The 14,084-nt window shown below is 47.2% G+C and overlaps 1 protein-coding gene across 1 annotated transcript; it reads left to right on the top strand.

The window, feature by feature from the left end:
- The first annotated feature begins 1,814 nt into the window (after positions 1-1,814).
- Positions 1,815-7,106, top strand: LOC149353377 (sex-determining region Y protein-like). Its single transcript, XM_089575809.1, has 3 exons — positions 1,815-1,900; positions 2,153-2,433; positions 6,970-7,106. The coding sequence occupies exons 1-3, from the start codon at positions 1,815-1,817 to the stop codon at positions 7,104-7,106; spliced, it is 504 nt and encodes a 167-aa protein (XP_089431935.1).
- The last annotated feature ends 6,978 nt before the right edge of the window (positions 7,107-14,084 follow it).

The following is a 14,084-nucleotide window of genomic DNA, read 5'->3' as shown; positions in this document are numbered from 1 at the left end:
CTAGGGGGGGCAGAGGGGAGGGGTTATCTTGCGGGGCGGATGGGCCAGTGGAGCAGCGCCGACCTTTGAACGTGCAAAAAGTGACGAGAGCATAGGGAAAGGAGTGAAGAGGTTGAAATTCAATTTCTGACTATAGATAAGTCAGCTTCTACAAAACGCATTAAAGGCCTACCTGACCGAAAGTTTACTCCGGCTAATTTTGCGCTGGATATAGTGTGCATGTTATGAGCAATATCTATATTTAACATTAGGGCTCTGAAGCGTCTAGAATTTAAGTTAGAAGCGTTCAAAAACCTCTGTAGCAGACGACGCAATCCTCTAGCGGTGTGCTGGACAACTAACAAACCTGACCGGAAATGACGCACAATTGAGACACCGGCATCGCCGGCTCGCCAGTTTCAGGCTTTCGGAAGTGAGTGCGCGCCCCTTGTAAGCCCCTCTGGCGCGTTTCTGGCTGTTTTCACCGCGAAGCTGGATGGTTTCCGAGAAATTAACTGCTGGCATCATGTCGACGAAGTCCGTGGCCGCGGAAAGGAATACGAGGAATGCGGAAAGCAGCATGTATACCTCTCGGCCACTGCCCTTCACCCCCGATCTCGAAAGCTAGTGGCAGCTGTCTGGAGCTCAGGTTTTAACGTGAATTCCCCTCTCTTCTTCAAAAAAGGTAATGGTGGGTAACTGACGCTTCTGCCTCGCGCTAACCCCTTTTGTGGGTTGGGCTTTGTCAATAGACCTGTCCCGGTCTGCATCATGCATCAGAGCACGTACGTGTTTCTAGCCCGATCGGCAAAGCATGCCACGAACCAAGAGGGTTATAATTCGGAGAAGAAGGCTTAGAGGCGTCTCTAATCGGGAGAATAAAGAGGGCGGGGGACCGCTCGCCACAAGCTAGCTTAGCCGGTTCAGAAGCTAAAGTGGACGGCTTTGCTCATCGAGCAACGCCCTTTCGACGTCATGTTTTTTACACCAGGCAGAAGTCAGAAGGAGAGGTCTGCTTCGTCTGAAATGGAATCAACATATGCACGCGTTTATTGCAGGTAAAACTCTGCCCAATGCGCAATAATGCCGTTGTTCGCCGAGTGTATCTGCTGCCTCGAAGATTCGCAGGCCGGGCTGAGAATCCTGGAAAGCCGCATGAGCGTTACTGAAAACGTCGAATTTCTTACTGCGTCACGCCGTTCATATTTGAGGTCGATTACAGGAATTAAGCTTCAGCGTTACCATTCAAGGCGCTTCTCCAAGACCTCATAGAACTGAACGCATGTTATTTGAATGATATTTTCAATGGAAGACAACACGCAATTTTGATTACATGTTCTGCATTATTACTCAGTCGATGCAGACACACTATTTGAGGCTACCTTCATGATTACATCATTGCAACTGGGCGCTTACCCTGTTAAATCCATATAAAATTCCACTGAATATCCAATAGCGTATTTTATTTTGTTTCCTGATGTATCTAATTTGCTTACTGTGAAACATTTCTAACAATTCATACATATTTTCTGAATTCAAACATCCTACTATTTTACTTAGCTTTTCTTCCCGCACTCATACCTCCTTGGCATTCACCACCGTACCTTGGCCAATCCCCCCGCGTGGGTATGTGCCATTTTCATATGGTGAAGCAGAAGAAGAAGAAGAAGAAGAAGACGTTCGATTCTGCGCCGCCATTGACCGCGGCTCTGTCACGGCCTCCTCGTGGGTCTGTTGGGTCGCCCGTGGACGCTGCTGGACTCCAGAAGCCCTCCAGGCGGGACTCTTCTCGGAACTGTCGACGCGGCAGGCGCCGGCACCACGCTTCTTTCGCCATGACGACGCCTGACTTGTGCCCATCCATCCACAACTGCCTACTCCTGGATGACTATGACGACGAGTCCCTGGTGGACAGCCCCTCGTGCGACGGATGCGAGTGCATGGACGCTACGGCTTGCGTCGTACCCCACGGAGCAGAGAGTCAGCAGCCACTTGAGACTGCTGCTACCTCTACTGCCTCTGCTGCTGCTGCTGCTGCTGCTGCTGCTGCTGCTGCTGCTGCTGCTGCTGCTGCCCCTACTGCTGCTGCCTCGGTAAAAAACGACGGCCAGCAGCCACCATCCAAACTCGTACCTGCGGTCGACCTAGACAGTCCATCGACTTCGTCTTTCAGCATGGGCGAGCTCGGGGAGCCGGGCCCTACGAGCCGGGAGCACAGCTACGAACTGCGTTCGCGCATTCCACGCCCGCCCAACGCCTTCATGCTGTTCGCCCAGGAGAAGAGGCGCCTGGTCGCCGCCCAGAACCCAAACGAAAACAACCAGAAGGTGAGCACCCGTCTGAGAAAGATGTGGCTGGCGCTGAGCATCGCCGACAAGGAGCTCTACCGGCGCAAGGCGGCACTGGAGGCCGCCAGGCATCGCAAGAAGTACCCGGACTACGTGTACAACCCGTGTACAAATTATACAAATTATTCAGTTGTGTACAAATTGTACGTGTATGTGTACAAATTGTGTACGTGTACAAATTATTCAGTTGAAAAGGATATGGGTGTAGAAACAAACTCAAGTATTAAGAAACAGAAAAAGAAGTGTAATTGCGGATTGTGAGGGACAATCAGGCATGATCATTTGGACATGTAGTATTTTCTGATTTCTTTAAATGGATATATTTTGAATTGTACATTTTCTTTATTCAATTTATTCAATAACTTCGGCAACTGATTTTGCAATGTTTGATGACCATATGTTGTGCGGTATGTTTTTACCATCCAGTGTTCGCTGTAACGGGTGGCATGACTCGGGGTGTTGTTTTGTAGATTCGCTAACTGTTTTAAGAATGTGCCACCATTCTTTACTTCCTGTTTATAAAGCTTACTCAGTCGGTAGTCATACATTGTCATAATAGGCATCACATTGTATTTTAAAAATATTTCATGAGTGTGAAAGCGACTATGTACATTTTCTACTGTACGAAGAAACCTTTTCTGCAGTATATGAAGCTATGAAGCTTTTCTGCAGTATATGAAGTATATGAAGCAGTATACGGAAATTAATTTTGAATTTCAAAACGAAAGGAAACTGACAACGGGCGTCGATGACAGTGTTCTCCGACCTTAATTTCGTCGCCCTGCCGTCGTCGCCCGTGACGCAACACCGTTGTCTGCGATGATCGCGAACGGTCTACCTGCTCTGGCAGTATTGTACCATGACGCGTCTCGCACTCAAGAAAGGGCACCATCACTGCTCTGGCTAGCTGCCAGCAAAGACGCTGTCCAATGGTATAGCATTTATTACAAACTTAGGCCCATTCTACTAAAGCCTGCTTAATGCTTAATTGAGACTGTTCTCAGTTGTCATCAGTCCGAAGAAGCACATGGGAGTCGCAGACCATTCGAGATAAGAAGCGCTTTGACGTTTCCCTGCAAGCGAGAGCTGATCGCGAGGAACATTTATTTACATAACAAAGGTTGCAAGCAGAGGCAGTTACATTTAAGACGTGCTCTAAGTGCTGTCTACATACGTCAACACTCATCATGAATGAACCTTGCGTGAATATGAGCCCTCGCTTTAGCAATCCTGGTTCGGTAGCAGCACAGGGGTGACACCTCAGCGCCTGTCCTGTCCACTTCTTCCTTTGTCCTGGTCATTTCGCTGTGCATTCTTTTACCATGGACACCACTTTGTTTCAGGTTGTATGGGCACGAGCAGGGTGGTGGTGTAATTCTTTTTATTCTGGAAACCCCAGAGCAAAAAAGAAATGTCAAGCGCGGAGAGAGTGATTTCCGCGGCATGGAGACCCTCCGTTATATCTACTTCAGTGAGAAACTGCCATGCAGGTATAGCGCAAAGATCGCGACAGGAATTCCCTGCAGCCCCGCCATGCTGAAACCAAAGGTCCGATTTTTCCTTCTTTCCTTCTTTTAGTCCTCTCTCAGCGGTGTCGTCTACCGCGGCCTACGTCATCGGAAAACCATGCCCAGTGGTAGATGAACAAAATGAAGGAAAACGAAAAGACGTGTCAAGAAATACGACCCGAGGGTTCCTTAACTGAGGGCGCTGAGAGGCAAACTGGCTGTGATCCAGCATTATTTCTGCGTCCGGTACCCTCACTGTCTCCACAAGGAAGTATATGGAACGATCGACGATCCGGTCATTCAAAACACCACATCTGACCACCACTGATCACCTAACATGGGGCTTGTGATTCTTCACTGAGCCAGCGAATATTCATATCGGCCAATTAATGTACATTGTGGAGATTCATATGCGATCGAGTTTCGGAAAACAGTCATTAATCATTTTTTTTTCAGGAAGCCTGGATATCTGTTCATTTCAATCAACGCCTCAGTTGCAGTGCAGCCGTCTTTGAAATTCATCGCATTTAACTCTTGATGCAAGAACACTTTAAAGCACTGCACACCTGACGAGATCACTCCAGGCTGCCGTGTGTGCCGTGTGCCGTGTTGCCGCAGCAAGCGTGCAGTTTCACGAGAGCAAGCTTCTTGCTTGGCTTTCACAAAAGCAAGCGCATCAGTTTCGAGATCCTTGTAAAAAACACAGTTAAAGTTTGTCTTTGCCTAGGCGCCAGAGAATCGTAAGAAACAAACTTTCTGACAAACAGTGCGACAAAAGTGTGGGGCAGAGAAAAGTACGTCGCTGGCTCTCTTCGTCTTTCTTTCTTTCTTTCTTTCTTTCCTTCCTTCTTTCTTTCTTTCTTTCTTTCCTTCTTTCTTTCCTTCTTTCGTTCCTTCTTCCTTTCTTTCTTTCTTTCTTTCTCTCTTTCTTTCTTTCTTTCTTTCTCTCTTTCTTTCTTTCTTCCTCTCTTTCTTTCTTTCTCTCTTTCTTTCTTTCTTTCTCTCTTTCTTTCTTCCTTTCTTTCTTTCTTTTTCTTTCTTCCTCTCTTTCTTCCTTTCTTTCTTCCTTTCTTTCTTTCTTTATTTCTCTCTTCCTTTCTTTCTTTCTATCTTTCTTTCTCTCTTTCTTTCTTCCTTTCTTTCTTTCTTCCTTTCTTTCTCTCTTTCTTTCTTTCTTCCTTTCTTTCTTTCTTCCTTTCTTTCTTTCTTCCTCTCTTTCTTTCTTCCTTTCTTTCTTTCCTTCTTTCTTTCTTTCTTTCTTTCTTTCCTTCTTTATTACTTCCTTTCTTTCCCTGTTTATTTCTTTCTTTCTCTCTTTGTTTCTTTCTTTTTTTCTTTCTTTCTTTCCTTCTTTCTTTCTTCCTTTCTTTCTTTTTTTCTCTCTTTGGTTCTTTCCTTCTTTCTTTCTTTTTTCTCTTTCTTTCTTTCCTTCTTCCTCTCTTTCTTCCCATCTTTCTTTCTTTCTTTCCTTCTTTCTTCCTTTCTTTCTTTCTCTCTTTGTTTCTTTGTTTCTTTCTTTTTTCTTTCTTTCTTTCTTTCCTTCTTTCTTTCTTCCTTTCTTTCTTTTTTTCTGTCTTTCTTTCCTTCTTTCTTTCTTACTTTCTTTATTTCTTCCTTTCTTTCCTTTCATCTTTCTTTCTTTCTTACTATTTCTTTCTTTCCTTCATTCTTTCTCTATTTCTTCGTCTCTTTCTTTCTCTTTCTTTCTTCCTTCCTTTCTTACTCTTTCTTTCTTTCTTCCTTCCTTTCTTTCACTTTCATTCATTCTTTCTCTATTTCCTTCTTCCTTCATTCTTCCTCTATTTCTTTCAATCTTTCTCCCTTTCTTTCCTTGTTTCTTTCTTTCTTCCTTTCTTACTCTTTCTTTCTTTCCTTCATTCTTTCTCTATTACTTTCTTTCCTTTCTTTGTTTTTAATTTAACGCAACTAAGACGACATCCTGCATAAGTAATAATAGGCTTGGTTGGTTAGCGCACTTTGCAGGAACGTTATGATTTTGGTAAAATGCTTGTATTTGCAGAAAGTTTGCTTGAGACACACTGTTGCAATTGTTCTGTTTGTATGGCTGTTAGGCTTGCAATGTAATTACAATAATCTAAGGTTGTTATTGATCACCGTTGACAAACTAGTGGCAGTTACCTTTTTTTTACGAGCTGTAGAATGAAAATGTGCAATCTTCTTTTTTACTTCGTTACAGTACCATCTTTGTCGCAATTAAGCTTGTAGACGTGTGTAAATATATGCTCTCCACTACTTTTTTTTTGCAGCAAAACCTAGAAAACCTAATTTTAATCTACTCTCAAGCAATAAATCTCCTGAAGCCAGTAAAACTGCCCAACGCGCCACTGGTGACACCAATCCCGCAGTACCGTTCTCTGTGGCCCAAAAACTTGGACGACACTTATCATATCTTTAAGAGTACACAATGGAATAACATTCGAGATACCTCCCGCGCAAGTACCCCTTTTCTTTCATAGATTCAAAGATCGCGGGCAGCCCTCATACCACTACTGGAGCAGTGGTGCAGCGGCTAAGCGATGCACCACTGTCTAAGAAAGTGGCTGTTTCAAACATACCCACCGGTGGGGCTTTCGAGACACAGATTGCTCTTCCCGAGGTCTAGCAAGGCTCACCTGGAACCTCCTCGGACCCTGCAGGATTCCACCACTCAGACACGCATACAAGCAAACACACATTGTCTCATTCACCTCAAGACGCTCAACGGTACGGACATCGCATCCCACCTAAAATAGATATATACGTACCGGCTCCCGTCTCTGTTGATTTCAGCAAACCTGCCCGCAACCCCCGGCTCTGAACGCGGACATATAGACGCGGACATCAGACAGAAAACAGATGAGCCCGAAAGAATAAGGGCTCCCCCGCTCCACATAAGTACCGCCGGTAGGGAAAGCAAGGAAATGGAAAAGGGTACAATAAAATAAGTCGGACTAGTGGCAGAGTAAAAGTGTTATAGAAGAAAAGGTTGGGGAGAGAAAGGGGAAAAAAAGGAGGATCTACCATCCAGCGCCCCCGGAGCCAAGGGAAAGGCCCGACACCACCAGCGGCATTTTTTTTTCTTTTCTTTCATTTCCTTGCTCTTCATTTCCCTCTTCTCTCCTTGATCTTTTCAGGTAATCGTCAGTCCTTGAGCTTCTTCGCCAAGTTCCTTGGCTGGCCTTCAGCTCGTTGTGGCCCCCTGGTGGGCCTCCTGTGGGCTGGACTGTTCTCGAGTCAGTGCTTGAGCTTCCTCGCTAGGCTGCTTAGGTGACCTTCGCCTGGTTGTAGCCGCTTGGTGGGCCTCCATGCGGCCTGGACTGTACTCAAGTCCACTGGAAATATTCTGTTCCTCTTTCTTCCCTTTTTTCTTCTTACATTTTTTCTTTTTCTTTATTTTCTATTTTTTGATTTTCTTTAGCATTCTTGATTTTTATTATGCGAAGCATATTAACGTAGGTTTCGGGCCTTCGCGCGACGCCCGGCGGTGGCCACCATTGACCTTGAAGTGAGATCACATGATGTGACGTCACGTGATGACGTCACACCGGCTGCAGATGGGGCCTCATATCCCGCCGTCGGACGTCGCCCGGCGGTGGCCTCCACGCTTCGGTTCGCGCCGTCGCGCGCGACGCAGCGGCGGCGCCACCATCGCTGCATCACGTGATATGTGACGTCACGCCAGGGATGAAGCGGCGCGCGCCCGCCGTCGCGTCAGTCTCTGTGCCCGCAACCGCGCCAGCGTCTTTGCGCCGGGCGTGTATGCGGTCAAGATGCCTCCAAACGCTAAGGACGTTAATAATAAGAATGCAAAACGAAGGCTGCTTCGCATCCACTGGGCTTAACCTTGATAAGCCTCCAACTTTTTGTTCTCTTTTTATGTTCGTTTTGCGTTTTCTCTTTTCTCTTCATTTCATTTACGTTTTTTTCCTGTTTTCTCTTTTTCCATTGCGCTTTTTATTTTCCTTTTTTTCCCTATTTTCTTTTGCGTTTTATTTGTTAATCGTTTTTCTCTTATTATTATTTTTTCTCCTATGTGTGCCTGGCTGTACTAGATGAGCAGGCGAATGTCCATGTAGAATGTTCAGCAGTCAGAGAGGCCCTTTCTCACGCCACTCCCTCGAAACACACGAGAGCGCAGTCTGGATGCAGCTTCAGACCAACTCGTATGTCTTGCCGGTAATAGTGAGCCGCGTGCATGCACGCGGCCTTATACCCAATTCAGTGTTCTATCTGTCAGGCCCCAGCGGCTGACTTCCATCATTATCTTTGGGCCTGCCAGCAACTGCGGACCATCGGGCCCGTTATGAACCCATCTCGCCCTTTCCGAGAGGACGATTATTTTTATTGCGAAGCAATACTACTTTCGCTACCACCTCAGCCCGTGCCGTGCCGCGGCCGCATAGCCACGCTTGACCTTTCGCGTGACCTCGCTGCGTGACGTCATACCATCTGTGTAAAAGCGGGGCCCCTTCTCACGCCGTCGCCTTGCGCGGCGCATAGCCACGGCCTGACTCCCGCTCCTCTCACCAGGGGCGCTGCGCGCTATGTGACGTCATACCATCTGTGTAAAAACGGGGCCCCATCTCACACCGTCGCCTTGCGCGGCGCATAGCCACGGCCGTGGCCTGACTCCCGCTCCTCTCACCAGGGGCGCTGCGCGCTATGTGACGTCATACCATCTGCTTAAAAACGGGGCCCCATCTCACGCCGTCGCCTTGCGCGGCGCATAGCCACGGCCTGACTCCCGCTCCTCTCACCAGGGGCGCTGCGCGCTACGTGACGTCATACCATCTGTGTAAAAACGGGGCCCCATCTCACACCGTCGCCTTGCGCGGCGCATAGCCACGGCCGCGGCCTGACTGCGCTCTTCTCGTCAAGCCCATGAGATGCCGCCTCCAGCCTATACGCTTCGGCAGGTTGCAAAGAGAAAGCATCAGCGAGCTATGGCGACAGGAGAAGAACGAGAAGAACGGCAGCAGAACCAAGTATTGCTTCGCAATTACCAGGCTTAACCAAGCTAAGCCACAGCCAATTTTTTTTATGAATAAAGTTTATTCCTTCCTTCCTTCCTTCCTTCCTCCCTTCCTTCATCCCTCTCTCCTTCCTTCTTTCCTTCCTCCCTCCCTCTCTCCTTCCTTCCTTCCTTCCTTCCATCCTTCCTCCCTCCCTACCTCCCTCCCTCTCTCCTTCCTTCCTTCCATCCTTCCTTCAATCCTTTCCTCCCTCCCCCTCTGTTCTTCCTTCTTTCCTCCCTCTCTCCTTCCTTCGTTCCTTCCATCCCTCCCTCCCACTCTCCTTCCATCCTTCCTTCCTCCGTCCCTCTCTCCTTCCTTCCTTCCTTCCTTCTTCCTTCCTTCTTCCTTCCTGCCTTCCATCCCTACCTTATTCCCTCCCTCTCTCCTTCCTTCCTTCCTTCCTTCCTTCCTTCCCTCCCTCTCTCCTTCCTCTCGACCAAAGAGCTGACGCGTAGTACCATGGTGGATAGATGGCAATAGCATTGAATTTGTCTTAATTTCATTGCCACCTTCGCACCGTGGAGAGCGGGCCACCTGCTTTTTCGTGACAAGGACGGACGGGCGCCGGCTTTATTCGAGAACGGCATCTGTACTGCTATCGCATTAATATGGGTAAAAATTCTTGCCTACCATCAGGAGGGTAACATTTGAGAAGCCGGAGTGAGCACCGAACAAGCTCGTACGACTCTCCGAACAAGTTAACCTTCCAAAGAAGGTGGAAGGGTGCGTAAAGAAGCACGTTGAGCAGTACTTCGGGTCTTGCTACAGTGTAGAGTATCGCACCCAATTATCTTGCAGAAAATTCTATCTCTGTAGAGCAAACGGGAAGACGCGGCATTGAAAAGCTACTAAAATCACAAAAACTTGCTAAAAAATTTCAGAGCGTGTGGTTGCACCTTAGTCATAGCAGCTGCTGCATTTCTGGCAAATCACATGCGAAATCATTGAAGAGGATTTGGCTGAGTAAGCAAAGTAACGGTCCAATTTTAGAAGGGCTTGCTACTGGGCTAGTTCGTACATACCGAGAGGAAGAATACTTTGGGGCTAAAAGGAGCACCCACGCACTGGACGACGCTCCTTTTCCCTCCAAAGAAGCCGTGCACAAGGTCAGAGGATAGCTTAATTGTACTCATGGAAAAATCAGCGGGCACTTGGTGGAATGGGGGATCAAACCTTCCCGCATACGAGCGAAAGAAACTGCATCGCATCTGTTGAAGCATGCTCTTATACAAGTATCCTTGTTACTGTAAATTTCCTAGCCTAATGATTCAGCTAGTGCTGAGACAAAGAGTCAAACGTCGCTGCTCAGTTTTGGTCACAGCTGATTGTTCGAATGAGTGTTAACGCCGTACTGCTGCGATATATCGGAGTACGCTGAAACGTGACACGGTAAAACAAAGCGGAAACAGCTATTATCTGAATTCTCAATATGACATCGATGGGCGAAAAGCAGCTTATCGTGCGCTTGGGCGTCACCGTTCGAGTCAGGACATGAATCTTGCTAGTTGCCCCAGTCGACCATCGCAGCAACGCCAGATAGTAAGCGTTTCGGTTCTCGTAAGTTGAAGTTTAACCGCGGGCCTGCAGTACCACTGCCCGGCCATACGCGCGTTTTGAGAACAGACACCTGTTTCGCCCTTCACAACGCAGCACGGCTGATATTTCGTTTATGCATTTGGCCGGCAATCACAGCTCCCGCAAGGACCGCGATGCAGTCGTCGCGCTTGAATAACATTCAAGAGAATTCTGTACGCTTAAAGCCCAGGTATGGTGAAATCGGCTTACGTTTTTATGATGTCCCGGGACTCACTGACTTATCCTTGTAGGTAATAGTTAGGAGCTATGCACGTGGCTTTCCTCTCTCATTCAGTTTCGCATCGAACTGAAGGTCGCCGGGTGGCAATGGCTGATGCCAAGGACAAGCGACACCTAGCAAGCGTGCCGTGATCAAGTTGCTGACGGAAAATGTAAGTGCGCCTGCAATTACTGACGTGCGCACGAAAAATGTACACGCGGTCCGTGCACCGCCATATGCCAGAGAGTGGAAAGCACTGTTTAGTCACGGCAAGGAGTGTATGAAAGTACTTATATCCACATGGGCTGTCGCACAGTCGAAGTCACCACGGGAGCAGGGTGGAAGGCAGTCTTAGGACAAATAGCAGCGCACTAATTTTTCAGGTTGGTGCTGAATTCGGCCTAACTATTGTGGACTCTGAGAAATGATCTCGCACGAACATTCCGGTATGTTCATGGTCTGTTTGCGTTGGATGCCCACAATGTTGACCCCTTCAAAAAAAAGGAAATGCAATGTGAATGCTGTTGTGAAATGATCGCCATGATGAACGTTGTTGAGAGCTGCTTTTGCGGATGAATAATGAGCTGCAATGAAATCTACATTTCCCACTAGGGTCAGCAGCATCAGGTGCGGTGCCCCCCGCGCGTCTCCGCCCTCTTCTTTCCCAATACATCGCATAGCCACATGCCCTGCTTCAATGTGGAAGTCGCCTCCTACCACACTACGTATAATTCTGTTAAAAATCACATCGAAACACTACTCGGCGAACACACTGTTGCGTTTAATTTTTTGTGAAGCAGCTACCTCTACTTCCAGTTTCAGCTTTCTCGCCTCGCTCGCTTGCTTCATAGCAGTCGCTGTGTTAATATCGCGTATTTTACTTCACAGAGTGTACGTGTTTTTAATTTAACAATTAAGCTCCCACGAAACTTCCTTTGAGCTCTAACTTTCTATGTTAGGCAGGCTAGTTCTGCATGCTGACTTTCTGAATTTAAACTATATATGCAAGGAAGGGGTGCGGGTGGGTTAAGAAATGTCCAGGAATTTAACCCTTCTTGAGCAAAAAATTGTTTTTTTTTTTTTTAGCTTGAGGACAATAAGAAGATTAAAGATTGTGCCGCAAGATAAAATCCGCGTTGAAAAACTACTTTACGCACAATTGTAACGAGAATACGGTGCACTTTTGTTTACATGCAGCCCAGCATGCGCCTCATTTGAAGCTTTTGATATAAGGTTATTATTTACGTCATGACGTTAGCGGCAACAATAAATTTTAGTGATCGCTTCCCTAGCGCGTTCACCCCGAACAGCCTCTGGACATGCATAGTATTCCAGTGCAAACGCCGGCACCTCACGCTCATAATTTCCAGAATCTGTACGAGCGTACCACTTTACGTGCATGCATGGTAATCTCTCAGTCTCGCGACAGTGAGCAATTAAATTTAATTATTTCTAAATCCAACACTCGTGCTCCCCAAGCGGCATCAGCCGGCTCCTGATTGGTTTCCGAAACCTCATTCAGGCATCTGTGCGTGACGTTTTGCGGCACAACTAAAATGAACACGTCTGCGCGGCCGCACTGATCCACAGCCAAGAGTTTACGCTGTAAATTGGTGTACAGCCTCCCTGATTTTTAATAATATAGCGCGAGCGTCGACCGAACTGCTGGTCAGCGCCTTATAACGGCGATAAGCGTGCAACAAGGCGAGAGTTCGCGCACGCGCACGAAGGCAGAGCGTCGTCTGCTAGGCTGTTCCAAGCACGAGGACACACGCCCTGCCGCAATATCAGTTCGCAAGATCCCGCCAAGCCGTAAAGCGCATGCGCATTATTAATATGTGAGACTGCATGAGACATGATTTCTTTCTCTCTTTTTTTTTGTTTGCCTATTACGGGAGGCCAGCCTGGCGATGCAAAGTTATAAGAAAAAATAAAAGTAAAGAAATATAGCAGCACATTGAAACCATTGCCTGGATCGCGATAAGCGGGGTTCCAACCAGCTCTTTAATGAGCCTTGCAGTGTCTCGACGGTATAAAAAGGCACCGCAGCTCTCAAACGCCCACTTCGGCGGAGAATGCCTCCTTGCGAGTTATCATTTTTCGGTTTTTGTGGCTCTGGACCAAGGCCCACTTATGCTGTCTTTTTTTGTTGTCTCAATTCTGTAAAGTTTACCCGCTCACTCCTGAACTACTTAAGCAAAACCACGGAGCCACGAATGGTTGCGCCTCCTTTTTTTTCTGCAAGAAGGTTGCCGCTTTCAGCATGCGTCACCTGAGCTGGAAATGGCAGTCGCCACGTTAGGAGCGATGAATGCATTGAGAAGCGTGGGGTGTATAAGCTCGTTCTTTCAGGAGAGGAAGGGGTAGTAAGACACAGCTGCATGTATCCGCGAATGTAGAACACTTCTGTGTATTTTCATCAAATAACCTTTATTTCCTTGGTGCATTTTAGAACTGAAACAGGGCCTTGTCTCAAGGCTCTCACACATCATACATATAAGTTAATAGCGCTGAAACGCGCCTCCGGACTGAGCAACACCCGCGATGCGCCTGGGCAGGGAGTCGAAGAGTGCGGGTACAAGGTCCACGTCATCCTTAAGGGCATCCCATGCACTCTTCACGGCTTCCCACAAGCCGTCTGCCGATGCATCGTGGAGACTCATCTTTGACAAGTTGGACTTGAGGATACCCCAAACATTTTCAATTATATTCAGGTCCGCTCCCTGGGGAGGCCAAGACAACGTCATGATGCCTAGTTGTTCCAAATGTTCCTTCACGGCGCGTGCAGCATGCACCGGTGACAGGTCATGCTGTAGGTAGAAGCAACCATCCGTGAAAGGGCCGTCCAGAAGATGGGGAAGAAGCTCCTGATCAATAATTTCCAGGTATGCTTCAGCACAGAAGCGGCCCGATATACGACGGAGCGGGCCAAGGCCGTTCTTAGTTATTACGCCCCAAATGTTTACGCTCGTCCTGCCACTAGACTTGACCTTCTGAACATAGTGTGGATCATACCTGCAACAGTGGAAGAAAATTTTATACACAACATAAAGTGTGTCAATGACTCCTAGACAATATTAAACGACACGTAATGAAAATATTACAGCGACAATACACCCCCTCTTCACATGGAAGTATAATCCATCCACAATCTCAGCAAACATCTTTTAAATTTAACCAAGTATAAGTAATTCTATTTAGGAACCATTTTACCCGCCTGTGCTGCATCATCTATTTCTTGAACAGTGATAGCTGACATTGATAATCACATGTCACCCCGGGAAGCAAATGCCATATACTTTCGCAGGTTTAAGCCAAACATAGCCAAATCGAAAAAATGAACAATGATAAATCACCAACCTCATGAGGTCTGGCCGGTAAACTTTCTGTTGCTGGCTCCATTTTGTGCAAACCGTGGACTCGTCTGTGAAGACAACAT

Source organism: Amblyomma mixtum, chromosome 3, assembly GCF_055824585.1.
Source record: "Amblyomma mixtum isolate Tamu chromosome 3, ASM5582458v1, whole genome shotgun sequence".
Taxonomy (NCBI): Eukaryota; Metazoa; Arthropoda; class Arachnida; order Ixodida; family Ixodidae; genus Amblyomma; species Amblyomma mixtum.
Note: the sequence above shows the minus strand (reverse complement) of the source record. Positions and strands in the feature narration are given on the sequence as shown.